This window comes from Cylas formicarius, unplaced genomic scaffold (assembly GCF_029955315.1).
Source record: "Cylas formicarius isolate icCylForm1 unplaced genomic scaffold, icCylForm1.1 PGA_scaffold_6__28_contigs__length_40554024, whole genome shotgun sequence".
NCBI lineage: Eukaryota > Metazoa > Arthropoda > Insecta > Coleoptera > Brentidae > Cylas > Cylas formicarius.
In genome coordinates, this window is record NW_026844347.1 from 26,451,911 (window position 1) to 26,479,840 (window position 27,930).

Below are 27,930 nucleotides of genomic sequence, written 5' to 3' on the forward strand. Positions count from 1 at the left end.
CGAAATCAAAAACGTTACTTCCTATCGAAAACCGAAAAAGCGTCGTCGTACGATTTTTCCCGATCGTTATTTAACGTAACAAATGCTTGTCCGGCCCGGCCCGTTCTCCCAAAATAAAAATCAGAACACAAAAGGATAAGGCCCGCTTTGTTTGAGCCCGCGGACGTTCGAAACAGCCCCTAAAAAAGATGTATTACACCGTTAATCCCACCCCGTGTTGCCGGGCCAAAGACAAAAAGTGCTCATTTGTTTTTTAACTGCCGAACATTATCCGCGAAAAAAGTGCAGTATTGATTTTTAATTCCCGGTTATTTGCGCTGGGGTTTGAGCCAGTGACGGCGATGCGTTTCTGCTTTATGCATTCCACAAATTCCAATAGTTTTGCCAATATTTGGATAAATATTTTTTCATATAGAAATATTTCAACATATTTCCTCATATTACCCAAATATTTTCCCCTATTTACTCGGATTACCCAATATTTGATCGTATTTCCCAATATTTTCTTCGTATTTCCGCCGAGAAAGGTAAGTATTTCCTAGGTGGTTTCACCTCGGCATTGTCATACATAAGGCAATGTACCTAACCTTAAATTTCATACACTTATCTGCACTTTGCGTCATTTTCATTCTTTCAAACTGAAAACTATCGAATTGCCGAACTATCAACGTTGTTATTGATGAACCCGTCAATTTCTTGGTTGAAATTTAAGATTTCAAATGACAAGTCTCAATGTGTAGTTTTAAAATGACTTGAACATGGGCATACTGAATGTCTCTTTTCGACATTGTTTTATATTGGCTTCATTATTATCAGTTTATCAGCATAGACAAGGCAATTTGTACCTGCTAGTTGGTAAGGCTAAACCTGTAGCTAACACTAGCACAATTTAAATTATATTGAGTATGCTAAATAATTCAAAGAATTGAATATTGACCGTCTGATTAGTGATTGCTCACTCAAGCACTTGAACAGAGTAGCTAAGAACTAGAATTCGCTTAAAATCAGCAAAATTAGCAAAATAATTTAGATCACAAAAAAAAACAATTAAAACTATTGGTGTTTGTTAGTTTAGTGATATCCAAGTACGTAATTTACTGTACGTCTATGTGTATATTATACAAATTTATTAGGGATTCTTAAAAAAATAATAAAATAAAATAAAAATATGCATTTTGTTGTTATGTAAACCATTATAAATTATATATAAAGACAAATAAAGAATCTATTAGATTGAAGCAATTAATCTTGTTTATTCGATATGTTTGGTTATTAGTGTAGGCCTAAGGACTCTCTTATCTCTAAGACCGGTAATAAATTTCATGGTTTGTGCGGTGTTGGTATATTTTGCTTTCCTGCTCTGTGTATATTTTTCCTTCATCTCGTGCGTTTGGGTGTGATGCGAGGATTCGAATTGGTTCTTGGCGGTTTCCGTCGAAACTGTTCTCGAATTTATCACATTCGCCTGAAACAAAATACAAATCGCTTTAAAGAGTAAATCGAATCACCTCTTTTTATAATATTTTAAATTAAGTGTGTATAAAGAATTCTTTTCGACTTTTTTTTTTGCGTTTTAGAATCTTCATGAAGAAATTTATAATAATATGATAATAGTAATAATAATGCATGCCGCGTTTTATAAACTGTTTACCGCCCTCATCCATTATAAGATATATACCCACTGTGAGGTAGATAATTTAATCCACATAGATCAAAAAAGTGGTATCAACGGGACCCAAGGATGATGTAAAAAACTCACTATCAACTCGACTTTTATTAAGCATGCTGACTCGATACCATACGATTAGCTATTAAAGACTTTGGAGATCTAGAAAGTGCGCCCTAATGCAGTCCTTTTACTCGCACACGTGATGAAATATTCTAGGGGGAATTCTCTTAGCCCCCTGCTGTTCTGTTTGGATTTATCTATCTATCTATCTATCCCCTGGCCTCCCCCCTTAACCAAACCCAAAAAGGGTACCAACTGAGGCACCAACACTCGTCTATAAACCACCTCCTGTTTGTGGATTATATGAATGCTGCAACTCAATGCAGCTGAAATCACTACAAAATATAGTAACGAACTTTATAGCTCTGATATTGAAATATCATTTGGGCTGGAGAAATGTGCTGTGAAATCGTGGGAAAAAATTGCATACCATTCTTAATACGGCTCTTTTATATTCCCAGATGTTCCATTGGTAGTCGCGTTGCATATTTTGGGTTATAGGATGAATTTCAGTTTGTACCGCCGAACGCGTTTGTTCTATTTTTGCAGTTTGATCTCTTATTATTAGCCTTAAAAATCCTATATTGATACTGGAAAGAAAACTTTCATCGACTTACAGTTTCGCGTCAGCCAGATTTCTTAAAGTTTGCTCCAAATTAAGGAATTTTATAAGATGGACTTCTCGTCGGGCTAATTCCAATGCTCTGGCCATGCATCTGAAACGGACATCGTGAAGTACAGAGAATCACTACACCCTTTTGAACGGCTCGTATGTGGCTTACTTTTCTGGAGATTTCATAAAAGAAGGCGCAGCTATATTGGATGAAAACGCATAGTTGCCATTTTTGTATCTCATTACTCCTTTTTCAGGTTTTCCTGGCACTAACAATCCATCCGTTTCTATTAAAGTCCAACAGCAAAAACCTCTAAACTAATTGACAAAATTGTTCTGTTTGGTTAATATTTGTTTGGAGGTGTACTCACTTCAAGTTGTTGGTTGTTGTAGTCATGATGAAGTTTTTCGGAAATACTCCCAGGGAATAGTTGTTTGTGGTTTTCGTTTTTAATAATTGTCCAACTAGCGTCTTTAATGTCCAAATTCAGGATGTTTACATCAAACTGCATGGAAAATACCATTCTGTGTTGACTATTAAACGAGTTATATATTTCTTTGAGTCGGATTCCGTGGTCTTGCCACTTTGTCCAGATATTGTGCAATGTTTTAAAGTGTGGCTGAAAATTTTTACTTTTGTGAGCACTCCCCGCCTTTATTCGAAATATACTTACAAATACTTGGCCAACAGCTTGATGGAGTTTTGGGATCACAACTGCGTTCAACCGGTTTACAGTTTCTTCAAATTCTTGAAACAAAATGCCCCTCATGGTTTCCAAGTTCTTCAAATATGATATTAAACTTCTAAAAATGTTTTGTGCAATTTTTATTGCTTCGAATATATTATTTTTTAATTAATTTTAATTTTTTTCTTATTTTTTTTTTAAGCGGTATTCCCATTTGAAATTTTCAGAATGTAGTAAGAATAAAAAGATAAAATCACGCAATGTTCAAATCTTACCTGAAGTTTTCGCATGCTTGTCTGTAAACTAAAATAAGCTCCTTCAAGTAAAAAAAATCATTTTTCTTCTTAACCCCAATCAGTTTCAAGCCATATCCGTCCCTAATTCGCGTATATTGTATATTTGTCAAGGCATACTGAGTCAATAGTTGTGCACGGTATTCCATTATTTCTAAAGTGGTTTCGATATTACTTTTAATTGCCAGGATTCCATTTTGTAGAAGCGAAGGCACTAAAATATGTTAAAGTAGTCTACAGAATTGCCGATATAGGTATCCATCGCCTGTCCTCACTTTTGATTAGTTTTGTGGTAGTTGCAGTAGATCGAAAGAAGGAAGACTTTGGCATAGCTGGACGTCACATCATAAAATAGCAATGTTTGCAAGTTTCAATTTAGTTTTATTCAATATCAATCCTTTGACCCAGGCAACACCACTAAAGTAAATGTTTGACTAAATCGAAGTATAGGACAAATCATTGTACAGGGTGGCCAATATATCAAGTTTCTAGGAAAATTTCGTATTTAATGTTCAAGACCTATGTCTAATGGTTTTTGATATATTTAAGTTTTTATCTCAAATATGTCATTTGCAAGCACTAAGAAAAATACTAATTTTTGATAACTAAGAATACAGGGTGTTCAAAAAGTAAGATTAAATACTAAATCGAGAAAACTTAGAAAAATCATTTTTTTAAATAAAAACCCCCAAATCTTATAATTTGATCTTATTTACCATTATAAATAATGATAAGTTTGTATAAAGTTGTCTTTGCTGAAAATGTTTAGCTTTCGAAAGACTGACAACACCGAGTGCCCTGCATACGCAAAAATATAACAAAACTTCGTTTCAAACCAGATGACTTTTGTTTTTAAGATTGTCTCGTACACCCTGTATATTATGAGGTAAGGTATAGGTTACCTTATGTTGACCACTCCGTACTCCTTAGATAAATGAATAGAATAGAATACGGATTTACAGTTTGGTATGCCTTGTCCTCCTTTTTCGCATTTTTGATTATAGAGTCGTATTCCGGTTGTAAGTTGCAATAGGGTATATATTGTTTCACGTCGAACGATGTGAAGGAGAGTTGGAAATGCTCTTATTTCCTCCGACTTCAGGATGCTCTTCAGCACGCGATGAACTTCTCGATATACCTTGAAATCAATATGAAATGGTTAATATGATGGGACGCAAATCTAACATGTATTATAATTTTGTGAATTCATTTTATTGGTCGGAAGCTCTTTCCCGGTAATTCACTTTACTTCAATAAAAAATACTATTTCGGATACACAATAACAATATAAACATTTTAACGATTTTTGAAGATGAAGAATGAATGAAGAAACACTAACAATCCATTCTTGTTTTTTACGGGAAAATGGTGCGTCGAGAGATAAAATTTACTCCAAATGAATGTGAATATATTTTTGGACTAACTGGTGGGGTTAAAAAGTATTTAGTCTAAACTAAAAATTTGATAAACATATGTTAAGTAATGAAATATAACATAGGAAGATATAAAAATAGTCATTTTTTTAGCACTCTCGCACCTTTAATTTTTTTTTAAATACGTGAAGAATTGGCCTGGCAAATGCCGGACATTTATTTAAAAAAAAACACTCCGTGTGTGTTGGTGACTTGTTGGCTTGCACTCGTAAGTATAAAAAAAAACCAAAAAACTCGCTAGAATTTATTAGAATTACAATGGATTCCAAAAAGAGTTTGTTAGTCATAATTTCAAAAACTCCCTAACGATCCTGCAACCCCTAAAAACATCTTTCGGCTAGTCATAACGTTCGATGATCTGTAATTTCAGCGCCGATGTTCTTTGTAAACTTTAATTGTGAGAAAACCTAATAGAAAAAGTCTAAAGGAATGGCGTCTTGCGATCTTGGTAGTCACCATTCCTGAATAAGAATGTCACCTGAGAATACCATTTAATAAGTGTGTTGTTTTAATGGCTCTATAAGTTTCTGCGAACAAAATTTTAATTTGCAAGTCAACTGATACTAAATGTTAGTATTTTTTTAATGCAATGTACGAAAATGTACTTACTAGTTTCTCTTTAGGATTTCCAAGTCCAGACGCAATCGTTATGTAATAGACAACCCTTCTCAAGAATTCTTTTTCTTGCAAAGGCCGTTCAGGCTCAATAATAGCCATTATCAAAGAGTATAACCGGTCATCTAAATATTTGCGATATTTTCTTACAGCTTGCTCTGCCGAATCAAAGGAAATCTCAAATGTGTGCTGAAGTTTGAGAGTTGCAATTCTAGGGTCGTTCGTGTTTCTCATTCGAGCCACGACATATTTTATAAATTGTTGAATTTGCTCCCGCTTGTGCAGCAAGTCTTTTTTCAAACCTCTATTCGGATCTAGTTTAAGTAAATTTACCTGAAACGCGAGCTGTACCATACGTCAAAATATTGACTGAAATTTTACATAGTAAGATGCGAAATCGGCATCCACTTCTACGTGGTGGTACTGACATTCTCGTATAACTTCGCGAACTATATTTTTGATGAGATGAATTTCTTCTTGTTCCTTATTCATTTTAAAATTTCGTTTCTCCCTTAACCTTGCCCAAATTGCCCAACTTTTTCATGCGTTCATTAGAATTTTTTTGAGGAAATTTATTAGAATTTCGGGTTTCACTTTCGGTGCAACTTATTCGTTTGGCACCTGAAAATAAATTTATCCGCCTTACGCTACTGTATCGATAGCATTAAAATTATCGACATTTGACAAAATTTATTTTTTATTTATTGTCAAAGTTTGGGTTGACAGTAAAAGTGGATGATTGTTTAAAAACTGGTAATCAGCGAGCAAAGTATTAAAAGAAATATTCCTTAGTAAAATTCTCGTATCTCAGATAAAAAATCTCTTAGGGGACAGGATTTTGTAGGTGTTGTTTTGACATTCCGACAATAGAAGTTTCTAGTTTGATGACTAGTCCACCGCTTTGATGTTTTCTTGGGTCCTATATTTTACAAATCTTTTGGTTCCAGTCATTGAGCTTGAGATGGTTTTACGGCTCTGTAAGCAAAAGACATGATAACCGATGCCTTTTGGCCCGATGGTGATATGAAAATGATTGATTGACCCAATGTTAAGCCTGATTTTCTATTAATAAGAATATATAAGAATGGGGATTATTATTAGGTTTTAAGTCAACGATAAAACGTGCGTTAGGGTGTATTAAGTTTAATGGGTTAGGAAAATCTCGTCTATGAGGTCAAATAATAATATTGGGTTGTTCGGAAAGTCATTTCGTTTTTTTTGGGGAACATGAAAGACAGTTTTCGTATAATGAATAAATATTTTATTAAATTATATATTGGCCATTCTGATCCAACACCTTTTGCCATCTTTCTGGCAGTAACATAATTCCCCTCTCATAAAAGTTTTGGTCCTTGCTGGCAAAATACTGGTTCAGGTGGTTTTTGACATCTTCATTTGAGGTAAAGGTTTTGCCATCCAAAAAATTTTGCAGGGACCGGAACAAATAGTAGTCGGAAGGCGCCAGATCTGGAGAATATGGTGAATGTTGCAGTACGTCCCATTCAAGCTGTAAAAGTTTTTGGCGAGTGACCAAACTTGGGTGAGGTCTCGCATTATCCTGGTGGAACACTACACCCTTCCTGTTGATTAATTCGGGCCTCTTCTCTTTAAGTGAATCATTCAATTTGTCCAGTTGATGACAATAGACTTCTGAATTAATCGTTGTATTGTCCGGCAAAAGCTCAAAAAAAACGATTCCTTTGACATCCCACCAAACGGAGAGCATCACCTTTTTTTGGTGAATGTTGGCTTTTGACACGCTTTGAGCCGGTTCATCTTTTCGGCTCCATGACCTGTTGCATTTAACATTGTCGTATACAACCCATTTTTCGTCCCCAGTAATAATCCGCTTCAAAAATGAATCATTTTCTTGACGTTTGAGGAGCGAATCACACACGTCAACGCGACGACACAAATTTCGCTCCGTAAGGACATGGGGCACCCACAGATCGAGCTTCGAGGTTAAGCCCATGCCTTTCAAATGGCCATAAACAGTCGAATTCGACAAATTTAATCTCTCACCGATCTCTCGTGTGGTTATTCGCCGATTTGCATCAACTAATGCCTTTATCGCATCTTTGTCAGCTTCGACCGGCCTTCCAGACCGTGGTGCATCTTCGACATCAAAATTGCCGGATCGAAATTTTGCAAACCAGTTCTGGCACTGGCGTACTGTTAACACGCCTTCTCCATACACATCCGTCAATTTTTTTCTCGCTTGGACAGCATTTTTACCTTTTCTGAAATAAAAAAGTAAAATATGACGAAAATGCTGCTTATTGCTCTCCATATTTAAAAGGGCACCAACCAAAAACTACTGCGTAGAATTAATAGAACTTTTTCACACACAAGCCTTGCAATATCAGCTCTCAAGACATATAACGGTTATGCGGCTTAAGTGTGAAGTTGGTTTCGAAAAAACGTAATTAAGTCCTCTGACGGGAAAAAACGAAATGACTTTCCGAACAACCTTATAGTATTATCTTAGTTTTGGTTTTAGATAGCTCTTCCTGATATTGTTCAACCTTTACTAGAAAAAGATTTTCCAGACAACCATTTTTAAATTGAGATGAAAAGATTTAATTCCATATCGTTAGGTTCTGATTTAATGGTTTTTATTTGCTCAACGGAGTGAAAGCAATTAACTACTAAACTGTCAGTTTTCCTTGTAAAGACAAGGAAATTTAGAAGCTAGATATTTTGCTCCTCCAACCTATTCTCTAGGCGAATTATTTAATGCCGCTTTAGTCACGACTCCTGATCAAACGAGTGACTGAAGAAGTTAAATGAGTTGCATACCATACCTTTTTTACGACCATTTTTGGCAAAACAATATTCTTTGGACGTGACTATCAGAGCTGCTAAACGTTAAAATACCATTCGTAGCTACAATGTACCAAAAACATCAGTTCGCTGACTCATGTACAGGAAACATCCGAAGTGGCTCGCGACTGCGACTAACAAAGCTGACTTCTTAAAGTGACACTTTACATACGCTGGATTTTTGTATAATTGATTATTTTAGTATGATTCGAAAAAATAATTTATTTATATAATTAATACATTCATGTTTTTATTTTAATGATTTTAATATAATGTTTTTTATTTTGTCATCATGTTTTCTACATGATCAGTGGTTTGTTCTATAGGTAAACTTTCTTCCCATCATGTGTTTCTTAAATATTGTGTTTTTAGTTTATTTTGTATTGGCGAATTATTGTAAAATTTATATATTTTTTTTACTCCCTCCTTTACCTAAGGGTCCACCGATCTAGCGTGTGCAAAATGTCAGTTTACGACGTCAGGTCCTTTAGCTATGGTCGCGAGTAGTTGGAACTCGTGACCACTTCCTTATTGACCTGCCAATTGACCAATTCCTAGCTGACTAGTGTTATCTATCATTATTTAATAATAATATCGACTCCATTTGGTCCTCAGAACGATGCGACAGCGACGTAACGTACAATATAACTAAATATAAATATCATGGTATTTTAGAAATGATTTCGGTCAATTGACAGATCAATTGACACAAAAAAAAAATGACCTTTTAATTCCACAACCCTAGTAGCGAGTCACTTCGGACGTTGTCAGGGCACGCCAGACACCACTCAGTGAATGTATCCGTGCTGTTTTGCAAAATCAATCTTGAGTGCCAAATCAAACTCGTGACTACAGTGGCGTGTATCAATCTTGTTGCGTAATGGAGTTATTTAAAAATTAAATTGCATTGCAAGTTATTACTGCAATGATCTTAAAAATATCTGGAATATTGAAACCGACCAGACTGGAATAAAATCATTAAATCATGGAGGCTGGTAGATGCATGACCAATAGAAGCTCATTAAAAATTGCTCTAGAGGCGCACATGTTCTAACCGAAATTGTATCTTATTAAATTAATAAATTAAACTGTGTTGATGTGTGTTTTGTTGTTGGCTGTGTAAGCTTGTGTAAAATATGTTGATTTTTGCTCTAATGGGCGATTTTCGAATCCCGATGCTGTATACGTCGGAGCGCGCTGGCTTCACACGCACAGAGTTAATGCGTTAGTCGTGTAGGGATCAGGGCTAGATCCCGTCGTGTCTCTCTTTGAAACCCGCTTGTAATGACGGAATTGATGGAAGTAAACCCGGGGACTGAGATTAAGCGGGACAGTCGTACACTATCTGCTCCTAAGCTGGTCTCCGCGTAGTAATTATGCCCGCTTCTAATCATCAATTCACACGTAATGACCGCTGTAAATCATTTAGTGTTAATGTTCACTTAGAACGAGCCAAGCGGGTCGATACAGTAAGCCGCTAATCATGAGGAGGTATTAGGCCAGCGGTCTCCCGGTAAATAGATTTAACAGATTTAGTCTTGGAAGGCGTCTAGTCCGTTCGCCTTGATTCCAATTATTAAGTGTGACGCCATAATTATACGGGATGGGGTTGTGGAATTTCAAAACACCGTACCTCGTCGTACCTCTACAAGTTTTTTTTTTGGTCCGTTTTCTAAATCTAAATTGAATTTCTAAAAGCTTAATTAACAATGTAACATTGATTCGAAATATTTCGATCCAAACAATTAACATTACTCCAAATAGCGCATTAACGAATGTGATCGTTTTTATTAAATATAACAAAAATATATAGTATGCGTGAAAGAAACAGAGCAAGTTTGCATTTAGTCAAAAACGAATACCAATTTGGATTTGATTTGTGGGAGAAGTTTTTTGTACGGAAAGTTAATTTGCAATGCCGAAAAAATTTTTACATAATTATAATATTTAAAACTAAAATATAAAAATATAGATTTATGTAATGAGTTTTATTTCTAACCATTTTATTCATATGTACTGTATTTTTTCCCCCGGCGTACTATACTATTTTCAGCTCTCATTTTCAAAATACTATATTTAATCTGCCCTAAATCGCAAATATGTCTTGCCAAGAAAAAAAATTGAATTGATTTTCAAAATATCTTATTTTCATATTTATTTTATAATTTATAATTTTATCTAAGAGATTTATGTAACAACTCAAGTGTTAAATTATTTTGTAAATTGTCTTTACTGGCAGCAAACTGTCTTTCCTATTGTTTAACGTTAAATTTCTTTTCTTTAATAATTTCTAAACAATTACAATCAGAAAAGTCAATTGCATGTTGATGTCTGCAATGTTAATTTTATTTTGCGCCCATAAATTTTTACATCTCATCATTTTGCGAAGTTAATTTAAAATAATAAATGGCAATTAATTAATATACGATAATCATAATAACTTGTTATGAAATATTATTGTTAATAGGTGTTAATTTATTATCTTTGCGTATTTTTATTTTAGCAGTGTTCTGTGTAAATATGTATTTTTTTGTCAGTACTTGGTATTACTGATACTATTAGTAACTTCATTATAAACGTTCAATTATTTATTGCTAGCTATGTTTTCGCAAAATTGATTAAATTGAAATTGAAGAAAACTAGAACTTTTTGTATGATAGGTACAGTATTCACATTCTTAGATGTGACGCAAAATTAACACGAACTAAATCAAAATATCATTAATTAAATATAATTTTAAATTTCGTGGGAGAAAATGGCAGATAACAACTCGGCAACGCCGCTAAACATTTTCCAATTAGAAGCCAGGTTTAAAAAAACTCTTTCGTTACGACAATAACTAACTTCTGAGTTTTAATTACTTTTCTGTCTACCGATGCCGTGCGATATTTAGAATTATTTAAGCGGCACTGGGTTAACTGGGGGAAAATTTAAAAGCATGCAATTGCGAAATGTGCCAGATAATTCAAAAACTTTTTGACGTGGAGTTTTTATAATAAGAAAACAGTTTGCGTTTTGCTATTTGAAATTATTTAGCCCATTATGTAAATCATCCTCGGCTTTTATTTCTTTTTAATTAGACGACTGTTTACGTGGATTTTCCAAGAATATTGTTATTTTTCTCAAAGTGCTTATGGCCAGGCTTTCATTTTAATCGAGTGAAATGTCCATTTTAATCAATCAATCAATCACATTACGATATCATCAAGGAGGAGGATAATCGCCAGGGAAAGGAGCTCTGTTAACGACGAATAGTGCAAATCTGAAAACTATGAATACAGGGAACTGCATCAAACACCATGTGAGTCATTCATATATAAAATTCATTTCTTGTTAATGTTTGAGTTATATCAATTTTCAATATTTATATGTAATATGTAATATTTATTGAATAAATTATATCAATAGGGACTAAAATGATTTATAAAATTTTCCCTCCGAGTGCTCGTGAGCTTTAGCAAAATGGTTGAACACGTATTATATCGATGGTGGATTACATCTGCAGTAGAGTTAAAAATATGAAATATATAATGTATCTGTGGAAAGATGAAATAAGTTTAGATAAACAAAATTTTGGATTAAATTTATCTTTAAACTTGCAGTCGTAATAAATTCTAAAAGTGTTTTTCATGTAACTACTTGTGCATTGAACTAAAAAAAGAAATTGTTCTGACTTTGACCTTTGGATTCCGCACATTTTATACGTAATTAACTTAAATTGTCAGTTGGTTACACACACCCTAGTTATAAACGCTTTAATACTGTAAACTGCTGAGTAAAGGTTCCCATACATATTATATTACTTGTTTCTCAAAGCGTCAGCAATTTGTCTGTATAAAACCACGGTGCGAACCACGTCGCCAGCTTTTTTGTCATCTCGCTTGAATAAAGTTTTTTAAAAAATCAAATTCGTTTTCCACGACGAAAACTGGCGCAGTCGGTAGGATTTCCGTGAAACAAGCATTCCAAAATCGACACTGTTTGGTCTCTCTCAAGAGTTTATTCGCGAAATCCGAACAACACAAAAAACTGTTCAAGTGGGTGCAAAGTGCTCAATTGGCCAGGGGAAGGAACAAGCATCGTCCACAACCCTATTGGTGCGAAATAAGGAACAAAAATCGTCCGAATTTCATACGTAGCCCAGGGAAGAGACAAGCATCGCTCATCCTATTGGAAAACTAGATTAAGAAACGAAACAACCAAGAATGAAAATCGTCGTTCTCTCACTGTTAATATAAGTTTTTCTTTTGTAAATATTTTTCTGATTCAAACTGGAAAGATTAATTTCTCGTTTTGAAACATTAGAGTTAAAACCTAGAGTAGCTTCTATCGATAATTTTAATACATCATCTGATTCCGATTCCGATTCTGACATTAATTTAAACACAATGCCGGATACGGTGAATCTTCAATTAGTTAGGTACCAAGCGGATAACATCCCTCATTTCGACGGCAATCCTAAACAAATAAATCGTTTTATTAGAATCTGCGAAAATTTTCTAACTAATCATCAAAATGTAAATAACCCAAATGCTTCAATAAATGTTTGTTTAATCGATACAATAATTAGTAAATTAATTGGTAGAGCAGCTGATTTAATAGCTTCTCGTTCTGAACTCGATAGTTGGTTAAAAATTAAAACAGCCCTTCTGGCAACTTTCTCCGATCAAAGATCAGTTGATTGTCTTTTACAGGATATAATTTCAATGAAACCCAATAGTAGCGAAAGTGCGCATAATTTTGGTTTACGCTTGCAAGATGCCCGCAGTATTTTATTTTCAAAAATTAACTCTACATGCGAAGATATCAATATAAAAACTCTAAAAATTATCCAATTTGAAGATCTAATTTTAAAAACATTTATAAACGGTCTTAATTACCATATGCAGTTAGTTGTACGTTTAAGAAATCCAAAATCTCTCGAAGAAGCCATGTCGTTCTCGTTAGAAGAAGAAAATTTTATCGCTTATAAAAATCGTGTTGATATTTCAACCAAAACTACACCTGTTGCAATGCAAAATAAGCCAAAACCTCTATTAGGTCAATACCCAATTAATTACCCATTAGCTCCACAAAATTTCACTAGCCCATTTCAACCGCCAACAATTCGACCAAGTTTTAATAATTTTAACCCCCCGAGATTTCAAAATAATTTCCAAACAAGACCTTATTTTCAGAATATTCCAAGACCAAATTTCCAAAATAATCAAAGACAAAACTTCCCGAATATTCAAAGAATTAACCCGATGATCCAAAGACATCAACTTAATCCAAGACCTTACCCATTTATGCAAAGACCTATGCATTCAATTACAAGACCGATGTTTAATCAATATAACCAAAATCCAACCCCAAAATTTGACAAACCGGAACCTATGGATACTTCATCAGGCAATATCCGTATAAATCAAATTCAACCAAATAAAAATTACTATCTAGCAAAAGAGATTATTGACAATCAATCCACAACCCCCCAAGCTAATTCAAACAACGGAATATCAAATTTTGAAAGTGAAAATCCTTATGATTTTTATTATCACGAATATCCCATCCTTGAAGAACAATACACCTACGACACAAATTATGATACACAAGAATTTTCCGATCAAATATATCAATTAGACGAAAATTACTGTTATAATGAACAGGACGGAAATTTTCAGGAAACTCCGAATACAAGCAACCAAACTTAACGCAAAATTTTCCCCAAAACTACACTTCAATATATGTTAATAATTATAATCATTCTGATTTACCAATAGTTTATTTTCCTGAACTTGATGCTCAATTTCTATTAGATACAGGTAGCGCGAAAAGTTTTATAAATCCACAGTTAGCTTATAAATATTACCCAGACTTTATAAATATTGAAAATTTTTCAGTAATGTCAGCTCATGCAACATCCGTTCATAATGAAGTAATGACAATACCATTATTTCCTTCTTTCAATTGTCCTGATCAACATCATAAATTCTATCTTTTTAACTTTTCTCCAAAATTTGATGGACTTATAGGAGTAGATCTTTTGAAACAAATAAAATCAAAAATAAATATTAGCGAATCTACACTGGAAACACCGAATGTAATAATTCCACTGTATCACCAACATAATATTAAAAACACCCCAGCGGATCCAAAAATAAATAAAATTTTTGACGAATCCAAATTTAAATTCGATGAAATTATTATTCAACCAAGAACAACACATAAAGTTAAAATACCCGTGACAGAACAAAATGGTATAGAAATCTTAAAATATGAAAAATTCGTAAATGCTGAAATGCCCGAAGCTTTAGTAAAAATTGTCGATTCATTCGCGTTAACAACCATTACTAACACATCTGAAAATCCTGTTAGTATACAATTTATTAAACCTCTAGAAATAGAATTAATAAATGAATGTGAAACTAATTTCATAAAAAAATTAGAAGATAACAATGAAAATTTAATCGAACATCCAATAAGTAATTTCGACAATTTGCAAAAAGAAAATCTAAAAAATTTAAGACTGAATCACTGTAATAAAGAAGAATATAAAGTAATTAGGAAGTTATGTTACGAATATCGAGACATATTTTATTGCGATAAAGTGCCATTATCTTTCACGAATCAAATTAAACACAAAATTAATCTAACTGACGAAACCCCCGTTTACACAAAAAATTACCGTTATCCTGAAATACATAAAGCCGAAGTAAATAGACAAATAGACGAAATGCTAAAAAATAATATAATCCAACCCTCACATTCCCCTTGGAGTAGTCCTATATGGATCGTACCAAAAAAATTAGATGCATCAAATAAACGTAAATGGCGCGTTGTCATAGATTATCGGAAACTTAATGAAAAAACAATTGATGATAAATTTCCCTTGCCTAATATTTCAGATATTCTTGATAAACTCGGTAAAGCTCAGTATTTTTCAACTCTGGATCTAGCTAACGGCTTTCATCAGATAGAAATGCATCCCGATGACATCCCAAAGACAGCCTTTTCTACTGGTACTGGACTTTTCGAATTTAAACGCATGCCTTTCGGATTGAAAAACTCACCCTCTACGTTCCAACGTGTTATGAATAATGTGCTAAGAGGCTTCCAAAACGAAATCTGTTTAGTATATTTAGATGATATTATAATTTTTTCCACATCCCTACAGGAACACATTGATCGATTAAGAAAAATTTTTCAGAGACTAAGGGAGGCAAACTTTAAAATTCAATTAGATAAATCAGAATTTCTACATAAAGAACTAGCGTATTTAGGTCATAAAATCACTAAAGAAGGCGTTAGTCCAAATCCTGATAAGATAAAAGTAGTAAAAAATTTTCCTCTCCCCCAAACACAAAAAGAAATTAAGTCATTTCTAGGATTGGCAGGATACTACAGAAGATTCATTAAAGATTTTGCTAAAATCACAAAACCAATGACCTTATGTCTAAAGAAGAAATCTAAAGTAGAACACAGCCCCGAATTTATTACAGCTTTCAACCATTTAAAACAATTACTAATAAATGCCCCAATATTAAAATATCCAGATTTTTCAAAACAATTCGTGTTAACTACAGACGCATCAAATTACGCGTTAGGTGCCGTATTATCACAAGGCACACCACCAAACGATAACCCAGTCGCATACGCGTCTCGCACACTTAATGACACCGAGCAAAACTACTCTACAACGGAAAAAGAATTACTTGCCATAGTATGGGCCTGTAAATATCTTTTCGGTAGAAAATTCCAAATTTTTACGGACCACAGACCATTAGTCTGGTTATTTAACCTAAAAGAACCAAATTCAAAACTTATGAGATGGAGACTTAAACTAGAAGAATTTGATTACGAAATTCTTTATAAAAACACAAAAGCGGACGCCTTGTCACGAATAAAATTAAATGCTTTAGAAACCGACTCTATTTATAATAATCCTGGAGATATTGATCTTGATATTAACAAATTTCTAGACAACGATTTTGATCCGAATAAATTAGACTCAAATGAAATTTCGAAAACACTCGAAGAAATAGAAAATAAACGTCCTAAGAGCCCAAAAATAATCATTCTCGAAAACAAACTTTTAAGACCGGCTTTTGAAAATACAATTCATAGTACAAATACTGACGAATCTTTACAAGGAATACCTATATTAAATGAAATTATTAACAACAAGCCAAATCAGATAATACTTCAGAAATCTCCGTATTCTACTTATGTTAAATGTAACTTTAAAAACTTCGACGGTCATAATATATTACATGCAACAATTCCAGAAGAAGAAATTAGTTTAACAAAATTCTTCAAAGAACATTTAAATAACAAAAAGACGTATATTCACTTTTTATCTCAACAACTAAGACCAATTGTACAAAAAGTAATCGCCCAACATTTTCAAAATTATAAACTAATCGAATGCACAAAATTAATAAATAATGTTGAACCGGAAGAACGAAATATATTAATTAAATATAAACATGAAGGTAAAACTAATCACAGAGGCATAGAAGAAACTTGTAAATTTTTAAAAAATAATTATTACTGGAAATCCTTAAAGTCAGATGTTACAAAATATATTAACGAATGTGAAATTTGCCAGCGAGCAAAATATCAACGAAAACCACCAGATCAACCTTTAATGTTAACTGAAACACCCTCTAAACCATTTGAAATTATACACGTCGATACCTTTATTGCCGGCGGACAAAAATTCTTAACTATAATTGACAAATTCTCTAAGTTTGGACAGGCATTGCCCTATTTTGGAACTGCGATTTCAGCATGCCAACAATTAGTACATTTCTTTTCATTCTATGGAATACCAAAACAAATTGTTTCTGACAACGGAACAGAATTTAAAAATGACGTCCTAGACTCTTTATTAAAAATACATAAAATTAAAATCCATTTCACAACGCCGAGTCATCACGAATCCAATTCACCTATCGAACGTTTTCACTTAACCCTCATCGAAGACTTACGCCTATTGAAGGAAATAGATAAAAATTCCGATATTATTTCACTTATGCCCTATGCGATTATTGCATATAACAGTACTATACACTCAAATACTAATTTTACGCCTTTTGAATTAACACTAGGACACACTGATACACGTGACCCTATGAACCTAATTCCTTCTCAAATATATTGTGAATACGTAAATAACCATCAAACAAATACTAAGCTTCTTTACGAAAAGGTACATAATGATTCCCTTTTAAAAAAACAAAAAACAATCGATAAAATTAACAAAAACAAAACTCCAGTAGAACTAAAAATTGGCGCAACAGTGTATAAGCGCACCGAAAGTCGAAAAAGTAAATTAAACAAAAAATTTTCTGGACCATTCATATTAACAAAAATTTTAGATAACAATAAAATTGAAATAGAAAACCCAAAAACAAATAAAAAAGAAATAACTCACGTTAACGAGACTAAAATAATGAACATTGTTCCAGATGGCTCACAAACATCGGAGCAAACGAAGTAAAAATCCACAAACTGAACAACTATCCAGGAATCCTTCCTTATAAACTAGGTACCGCAAAAATAACCTCCAACCATTTTTCCTTTATACAAATTTTTGATTTAAACCCAGCTGTTGCTGAATTCTATGTAATCCATAATCAAGTAAAAATATTAATTAGTCAGATTAAAAATAATACTAATTATTTTCACGAATATTCTAATTCAGTCATCCCTCTTGTAACATTAGAAAAACGTATTGAAAATCAAATTAGTCAACTCAATCCATTATCTATAAGAAGTAAAAGAGGCTTATTAAACCCAATCGGTTCTATTATTAAATGTATTACTGGAAACTTAGACCAATCTGACGCGGAAAAATACGATGTAGAAATCAAACAACTGCAAGAAAACCAAAATAATTTAAGAACCAATTCAATTAATCAAATAAAATTGTTAGAAAAAACAATCAACTCATTTAAAAATTCGATATCAAATATTTCTCATAACCAACTTATCCTTAAATCTAAAATATTACAAATTGATCAAGTAATTAAAAAGATAACCATTGAACAAACGAATGACTATGAGTATTTCCAAATACATGTAGTAATGAATCAAATTACCTTTATGTATAATTTAATATATAATATTTTTGAGAAAATTGAAACCGCAATTAGTTTTGCCAAATTAAACACTTTACATAATTCGATAATTGATCCGTCTGATCTATTCGAAGAAATTAAAAACATAAAAAAAGAATTAAAGGAAAATCAACTGCCGTTCGAGTTATCTATCGAAAATATATTAAATTTTGAAAAAATTATAGAAATAAAAAGCTACTCTAGAGGACTAATAATAACATTTATTTTGGAACTACCGCTACTAGAATCAGAAATTTATCAATATTACCAGTTGTATCCGCTACCAGTTAATAGTGAACAAGAACTGCAATATTACGTTAATATACCGATCAAACCATATCTTGCATTGAGTGGAAATATGTACTCATTTATGGACTCTGAATGTGTAAAGCTACTCAAAAATGAGTTCATGTGTAAAAATATACATATTACCTATATGAAGGAACACCCGCCTTGTTCAGTGGAAATAATAACTCACAAGACTAATATAACAAACTGTAAACCAATTAAAATCCAACTTCAAGAAATAAAAATTTTTAAAATCCAAAATGGAAAATGGATTATTGTGACACCTAAGAAGATAGTAGCAACAGTACAATGTAATGACGACATTAATACTGTTCCATTATTTGGATCCCACCTTATTGAATCCTCCCCAATTTGCAAAGTACAAATTGGAAAAACTGAACTAAGAACCTATACCCCTAATCGATTGAGATTTGATGACACTCGTCTACCGGAAGTGAATCTCTCACTACTACATAAACAGAAAATAATCTTCGATCCACCAGAACTCACATTGGACACGATTAACCTAAAGGAAATAAAGGAGCTGCAAATCCAAATGGACGAAGCAAAAGAAAACCTTGGAAAGATGTCATCACGTATATATTCTACGAGAACTAGTGTTTGGACAATTTTGTTATACGTAATACTTATATTAATCTTGATTTATTTATTATATAAATATTTTCCATTTAAATCTAAAATTAATAAACAAAAAGAAAATATTGTTATTTAAAAGCACTTGTTGTACCCGTGCTTTTATTTTTATCTAAGGGCGGAGGAGTTATAAACGCTTTAATACTGTAAACTGCTGAGTAAAGGTTCCCATACATATTATATTACTTGTTTCTCAAAGCGTCAGCAATTTGTCTGTATAAAACCACGGTGCGAACCACGTCGCCAGCTTTTTTGTCATCTCGCTTGAATAAAGTTTTTTAAAAAATCAAATTCGTTTTCCACGACGAAAACTCCCTATTATTTTTTTCAATATTGTTTTTGTCACTGTTTGTCTCCAAATTTTCATGTTCTCATGTTCTTTCAAAATTATAGCAACACAAGTTGAGATCATCACGAATGCTTTAATGAAGTTTTTTTTGTCATTTATTTGTCGACGTATAAACAACCTGTGAAAACACGAGCAGGAGTTTGATATCAATTTTCAGCTAAACTGATTGTATCTAATTTGCTTCGCAAAGTATAAATTATCCCGGGGATATCCTGGTCAAATGAAATTAAACGAGGATTAAACTCACTTTGAAGCGCTCCTTATTAAAATAAAGACGTTCCTGGAAACCTCAACTCGCGGTATCTTTTTTAAAACGGCTTTTAATGACTTTACTTTTTAATGAGATCTTTAGATATACCATCCATAAAGGTTCGCTTACCGTTCAAAAAGTCTCCTCTGCTTTTTTCAGGCGATGTTGTTGTTGGATTTTTAAACTTTTTAAATTAGTTATCAACTTGGGCGGTTTGTTTTGTGTAATAGCGGCGATAATGCAATGCAATAATATTGTTAATCTTTCTTCTGAAAATACAGACGCTGAAGATGAAATGCACCATTAGGGAATGATCATATTGTTAGAGCGGATGTTTCGTGTTTTAGTGTGAATTTTTACCTAATTTTGCCTAAGCGTAAGTAGCAACAAAATGGAGACTTGGTATTTACTTAACTTTGCACAATGCATAATTAAAATTTGAAGTTAATAATCTGTTGCTATTGTGTTATTTAGATCTCATCTTCTCATCACTACTTAAGAAACTTCTTACGTAAACCTACGCCACTATCGCCATTATCTATCATTGTTAAATTTTTGAGTGGCATTGTTATTACACACTTAATTTTCTTCGTTTTTTCTAGCCTCATCATGAGCCGGAAATACCAGAAGGAGTAAATAAAGATCTCGATATTGGTTATGTACATCTCGTCAGGTGGCGATGTTCAATACTGGATATAATTTTACTCTACTTGTATTATAATTATTTATTTATTAGATATTTTGGTTTGTCGGTCATTGGTTAAATAGGGTTGCTGTTTTATAAAAGATTGAACATTGATAATTGGTTATGTGCTTTGCTGTGACCTAGTTCGACGTATTTTGCACCCCGGGACTAAATCTCTTCAATCGCGATAGTTGATAAATGTTTGAAAAATATAGTAAATGTAAGAAACTGATGTCAGTTACTACGAACCAAGCTCCGGGAAATATGGTCATGCTTTGTTTAAGTAAGTAAATCGAACGTATCAGTATTATCACGTTTTGAAAAAAAATATTAGCTTTGATAGAAATATCTTAATTAGCTGTTTCTGTTACAGTTTTCACGTGTGATTGATAATATCCATGAGAAGCCCTAAGTAAAATAAAATGTTTGTTGTTCAGTTCAATTTTAAAAATTCTTTTAATTGGAGTTGGGTTTTTTCAAAGAAAATCATGTTGAGAACAACGCAGTATTGTTTAAAACAGTATTTATTTTACGAGCAGCAATAAGAAAATTAAATGAGGATTTGATTGTCATTAGCAAATTGATGGCTAGAACGATATTCTCATTTGCTATAAAAAAGCAGCTGCAAGAAAGAACAGAGGACCTAATGAATTACGTGCGTGAACACTGACTGGGAGTTAATCCTGCTATAGGTGTGTAAAAGGAGACAAAAATGCCGATCTAGCCAAGATATTTAAGAAGAGAAACATTAATTGCACTCAAACCATTTTGTGGAATCAAATACTAGGAAGCAAGAGCACATATCAGGAAACTCCTAGACAAAAACATAAAAATATTATATAGAAAAGAACTCTGAAAAATTACAGGACTGTGTGGTAGACATTGTTATCGGAGCAAGCATCTTAAAAATGTAGAACTTTACCAGCCGAGGAAGATAAACCCACCTTAACGCAAGGCTCTAGAGAATATCAGGCAGATAGACCCCCGGACAAACCTCATAGAACGGCAGACTATCGAATACATTCCTACTCATCAAGTTGCGAACTTTGTTAATACTACAAATTTGTTAAGTGGCAAATAGGGCTCAAACGAACGTAACCTCAATGAAGGAAAAAAAAGCATTGTGTCAAAAACATTGTTTATAATTTTCTTGACATCTGTGAAGCCTTTTTTATTTTGTTTTCATTGATTTCACCACCTTCACTACAAAAATGACTATATAAGCAATTCCGGGGGTTATATACATTTCACCCAAGGAAACTTAAAATCAAGAATGTAAATGCAAGAAATTGTACTTGTATGCACCGGTATGCATGAAAATTAATGAAACTGTAGAATGCAAAATAAAAAGTCTGGAATAAAAGAAATGATTCGAGCTTTCGTTATCGCCCGCATTCCGTATATACTCTGCGGAAGACGAAAAACCCCGTACGTTTTTAATGAAACGTTCGTTCGTCTGGTGAAGAATATCGTCGAAATTTGGCATCCGTGTGCGGAAATCGTGCCAAAAGCTAGAAAAAGACGGCGATGTTATTAAATTAAATATACAACCGTCCTTACTATATTTGATGAATACAAATTTGAGCCGAATTTAACGTTCATTTCATATTCATAGGGAATCCTAAGCATCACTCAAGTTATTTGAATATAGACGAATGTTTTCATTTTACCCGTTTGGGAGAATACACATTAGTGCGGTTTCGGGTGTTCGCTACGCGCATGCATCGGTATCGATCATTTCTTTGATGCTCTCTTCGCTATAACAAGAGACATCGATATTCAAAATTACTCTCGCCCTTTTTATAATGCTCTTTAGTTACTTATTTTCGAATGGAAAATGTCATAACTCTACGTGCACATAATCATTTGATCATCAAAAGAAAATTAATATAAGAAATAAATATATTATAAAATTTATAATTAAAGTATGTACATTTTTTTAGTACACAGTGTTAGGTCGAACGTAAAATATTAAAAACCTTAATATTAGGGGAATAGTGGTTATATAATTTGTATAAAAAGTGCATTTAAAATATACCCTGGCTCTTTCCATCAATACCAAAACAAAGGAGGTTTGTCCTGTCTAATTATAAGTTGTATCCACATTGGAGAAAATTTCTTTTAATGTCATTTTCGTGAATTTTGTGTAAATGTTTAGGTACAACTGAACTATTAAACTGAAATATCCATTTAAAGATTGTGCAAAAACGACTTTGGTAGTGTCAACTAATTTATTTAATTTAACAATTTTCGCCTTATCTAAAGGACTTTATTTCCAAAGTAAAATCGACTCACATTTAGAAATGGAAATATCGTTTGTTGACAGGAAATTTCCTTTTTAGAATAAATAGCCACGCTGGAAAGGAACTTAAAATTGTTGTTCCTTTCATTTTACGTTATCATAGTAAATAAAATATTCTGGAATATTTTTGTTATGCTGTCATAGGGGTTACATCACAGTATTTTCTACCATAAAGTAGAAAAAAATCGAATAAGGTAGGATTAATAATCTATAAGTATTTTTTGAATTGGGTCACCGGGTTTAAATAATCGCAATACGAAAACGAACGAACATTTCCCAGCTTGTTAGTAAATTCTTTACCACCATGAGATTAGTCAATTATAATATACTTTTCGAAGAAAAGTTTTTGTATCTTGTAATTTAGGTATGTCACATATGCCACATGTACAATACAGGCTTTTTTCAGTACTTATATGTTTCTGTATAATACACGAACTTCAAATTAACTTTAGGTTACATGCAGCACCAACTTTATTGGTTTTGGTACCCTCGTACTTTGCACTGCTTGTTTGAATTTGATAATTATTTCCTTCCTTCCTAACCTTCCCTCCTTTAGTTCCCAATGGATCTTAATTTTTGTGCCGCACATGTTAATGAATGACTCTTTTCTAAGCCAATTATTGAGTCACAATTATGATATTGTTGGTGTATCTGAAACGTGGCTGGGTGCGGGGGTTGATCAGATGGTAGGCATTCCGAATTATGATTTTCTGCATCACAATGGTCTGGACAGGCGCGGAGGCGGTGTGGGAGTGTACGTTAAAAATAATTTAAGGTGTGAAGTTTTGGCCTCTGCTTGTCTTGAGCATATTGAATACATATGGGTTAAAGTTAATATTAGCGTATCACAATTTTTTAATACCCTTGAGGAATCCTTGTTTAATATATACTCAGACAATAATAACTTAATATGCTTTGGTGACTTCAATATCAATATGCTTAATTTAAATACTGATCTTGGAACTAGATTAACTTCTGCGTTTTCTACTTTCAATATGGACCAATATGTACAAGAACCTACCCGCATTGGATTACATTCTATGTCGCTCTTAGATTTAATATTTACCAACGTAAAAAACGTGTCTGATGTAGGGGTTGTCGACAATAACATCGCTGATCACTTTTTAACATACATAAAATTCAGTCTAGACTTGCCAGATAATGAACCTGTAAGTTTTTATTATAGATCATTAGAAACCATTATTCTTCAGCAGTTTAAGAGGGATCTACTAGATTTACCGTTAAATAACTTACTTTATTTTTGTGACATTGAAGAAAAGCTAAACCCCCTAAAAACTTGCATATTGGAACTATTTAATAAGCACGCACCGTTAAAACGCTTTAGGAAGAATAAAAACTATAACTGTGCGCCTGGGATAACAGAAAACATAAACCTGCTACAAAAGCTGAGAAATAAGGCGCTAAAAAAATTTAAACTGACTAAACTTCCAGCACATTACGAGTATTACACACAATTACGTAATTATACAAATTCGGCCATTAGATCAGAGAATGAAAGAAAGAAAGCTTATGCCAAAGAAAAATGGAACGAACTAAGGAAACTTAATGTAAAACGTAACAGGGGTACTTTGCCAAATCACTTATATAATGTCGATCAAATTAATAATTTCTTTATAAACAGTGTGGAAATTAATGATAGCCCCAATCAAGAACTGCTGAATTTTTATAATAATAATAGGTTAAATGAGAGAACGGATCACTTTGACTTTGTATTGTCCACGGACGATGAGATTCTCAACATTCTGAAAAATATAAAATCTAAAGCTGCGGGTCATGATGATATAAATATATCATTAATACTTCTTTGCTGTCTATATATTGCCCCATACATTACGTATATAATAAATGAGTGTATCTTAAATTCGTACTTTCCGTCAACATGGAAGCGGGCACAAGCCATCCCCTTACCGAAAATGAACAATCTAAGCGAATTTAGTCACCTGCGGTCAATTAGCATATTGCCTGTTCTATCCAAAGTACTTGAAAGAATTATGAACGATCAAATGGTAAACTTTTCAAATTCTAATCATTTTCTACCAGAGAAACAGTCTAGTTTTAGACCTAATCACAGTTGTGAGAGTGCCATGCTGGACATTACTGATGACATTTTTAGAGCGACTGACGATGGAAAGATAACGGCTTTAATATTGTTGGATTTCAGTAAAGCATTTGATATGATAAATCATTCAATTCTCTTGGCCATTCTCCATTACGTTGGTTTCTCCGAAGGTGCTCGAAAGTTTCTGTGTTCCTTATTGTCAGGTCGGACACAACGGGTTGTCTACAATCAGCAGCAGTCATCGTTCCTAGGTGTTCGCATGCGTGTTCCACAGGGCAGCATTCTTGGTCCCTTGTTGTACACTATTTTTACTTTTAACTTCGTTGGAGCCCTCCACCAATGCAACTGTCATTTTTATGCGGATGACACTCAAATTTACTACTCATTTTTTCCTCAAGAAAAAGCTACCGCGTAGGATGTCATCAATACTGATTTATCAAAATTTTTTAACATTGCAACAGATCACCTCCCAAAGCTTAACCCTGATAAATCTTCAGTAATACTCTTTGGAAATGATAATCATTTAACCCATGCAAAGTATAACATAACAATTAAACTTAATAACATAAAATTGCCACTCTCTGAGTCATGCAAAAGCTTGGGTCTCACTCTTGATTCGCAGTTTGCGTTTCAGAGAACATATTACTAATAAACTAAGGGTTGCCTATGCTTTAAAATTAATTTATGGCAATAGACATGTACTTTGTCAGGGAACTCGTAAGTTGCTGTGTGAATCACTTGTTCTGTCACAATTTAATCACTGCAGTGCTGTGTACGGACCGTGCCTGGATACGTCCGATCGTTACCGTGTCCAGAAGGTTCAAAACTCCTGTCTAAGGCTAATTTATGGGGTAAAGAGGAGAGATCATATCTCCCCGTACCTTGCTGCGTCGGGTTGGCTTAATATGCACCTTCGATGCAAATTAAGAATGAGTTCTCTTTATTTCAACATTCTTAAAACAAAATTACCTTTTTATCTTTACAGAAAAATTACTCTTAACATATCAATACACAATTTGAATCTGCGTGGAAGACAACGGCTAGTTATACCCCGTCACCGCAAAGAATTATTTAAAAGATCATATTCCTATAATATAGCCATTTGCATTAACTCTATTACTAATTTTAATATTAATCAGTCCAATTCAACGTTTAGGAATAATTTCAAAAAGCAGTTGTTACGTACGCACTAATATTAAGCTCTTCTACACAACATGTGCCCCTTTCCTTTCCTTTAGTTCCCCCTCCGTTTCTTCTCTTTTCTTTTCTTTAGAATCATGTGCGGCGCTTTCAAATAAATTCTATGAAATTTTTTATTATTATATTTTCGCTGTTAAATTGAGGCCTGAACAGTATCTAGAACTTCTAGATGGCTGCGCTAGCGCTAACAAGGCCTATTGTTGACCATTATTTCATTTATTTAACTTTGGTTATGTAATTATTTCTGTGTAACTTTGATGGTTATAACAATAATTGTATTGTTATTATTATTATTATTATTAAAATAGTCAAAAGGAAGTTCTTGAATTTGATCTTTTTTTTTTAGGTTTTTGTTTCTTTGTGTTAGAAACCTTGAAATAATTCGTATAAAGAAGATACTATTTTTTACTGCACAGGATAGCAGGTTCTAAAAAACGCTCATTAAAAAAGTGTGAAAAATGGTGGGAAATTTTTCACTTTTTTTGGAAATATATGCAAAGATAGTATGCCATATTAAGTTGGATAACTAAATTGTTGACCAGTTTTCTGTACTACTTTACTGTAGGTACACTATTAGCCAAATAAGTCAAAAATAGCTTTCACTGTTTTGGGTTCTGATTTTCGAAAAAAATTAAAATATTGCACTTAAAAATATTGTTGGCATATTTCAGAAAAAGTTTCTTGCGAAAATATGAGGGAAGATTTTAGTTTCCGAGTTTTCAAGAATAATTCGTGGAAAAATACTATCAAAACAACGATCCGGTGAAAGGCCATTATTTCACCCTAATTAACAAAAAGGACCCAAAAAACGTCCGCCAACAAGAACAGCATTAACAAACGAAAAAAAAAAAACGCATACGAATGAGAATTTTAAATGCGCCCTTTAGGTATTTAAACTTTCCGCGTATCGGAATTTCGGACGAGATCTCTCTTCCTCTGCAGCGGGCATTTTCCCAATGTGTTTAATATTCTAAAAGCTGCAACAGAACTGCCCTTTGAGAATATCAAATATTGTATGCAAATTTTTCAGTAAGTGAATCGCGTCGAATATAGCTCTCGTCTAACGGTATATTAATGTGAGCTTCAGCACTCGCACGGAGCTTTGAGGAAATAGCCCATGCTCGGGAATACGTTGCACGATGAGTCTGGTTTGTACAAACGACCGATACTTATTTTTTATGGTTTACAAACAGCGAAATTTGTGAGCGTATTTTAATACTAAAATTAGAAGTAATTGAATGGCTTTGGTCCCGAGTGTTTGGGTTGTTTCAAAAGGAATACCTTTTTTGAAAAATAAGGACAGGTGTTCGGATATAAATTAAATTAAAAAAGGAAAGTATTCCAAGTTTTGGTTAGCTTTATACATTATAGAACTATTTTGGCGTATTATGACAAGATTACCAGTAACTAATTTTAATGACTTATAGGAAGTTATTGGGCGTTCCTTTTATTCGCATCCTATAGAAAATTGTAACTCGTCCTGGTCATCTAATTTTTGAAAAGAAAAACTATGGATTTTTAAGAGTCTCTACTTAACACTTAGGTGTGTAATCCAGAATCACCTTTTTTTCTTTTGATGAAGACATTGTTTATTTCTCTAAAATTTCTAATTATATGGCTAATAGCTAATAGCTCTATATCACATCACACCGTTTCATTGACACAAATTATTAACAAAACACTTAAAAAGTGTAGCTAAAATCTCTTAAAGTTGTAAAGGAACTCTCCCATTCTTAGTTAAATGCGGCAAGTTAAAATAAGTGTTTCTTTTATAACTTAGCAACTTTTAAATCGCATTAAAATTTTAGTTGTATCAAACTAAGGGGT

The 27,930-nt window shown here is 33.1% G+C and overlaps 2 protein-coding genes across 14 annotated transcripts in view; one reads left to right on the plus strand and one right to left on the minus strand.

The window, feature by feature from the left end:
• LOC132704084 (calmodulin-binding transcription activator 2) overlaps positions 1–27,930 on the plus strand; it is a 426,963-nt gene that overhangs the window by 11,389 nt on the left and 387,644 nt on the right. The window lies entirely within an intron of this gene.
• LOC132703607 (cilia- and flagella-associated protein 206-like) lies at positions 1,247–5,973 on the minus strand. Its single transcript, XM_060672962.1, has 10 exons — positions 5,751–5,973; positions 5,364–5,702; positions 4,282–4,459; positions 3,304–3,535; positions 3,017–3,146; positions 2,714–2,962; positions 2,512–2,660; positions 2,347–2,445; positions 2,160–2,298; positions 1,247–1,465 (listed from the first exon to the last, which is right to left on the minus strand). Exons 1-10 carry the CDS (start codon positions 5,859–5,861, stop codon positions 1,253–1,255), a joined length of 1,839 nt encoding a protein of 612 aa, XP_060528945.1. The 5' UTR covers positions 5,862–5,973; the 3' UTR covers positions 1,247–1,252.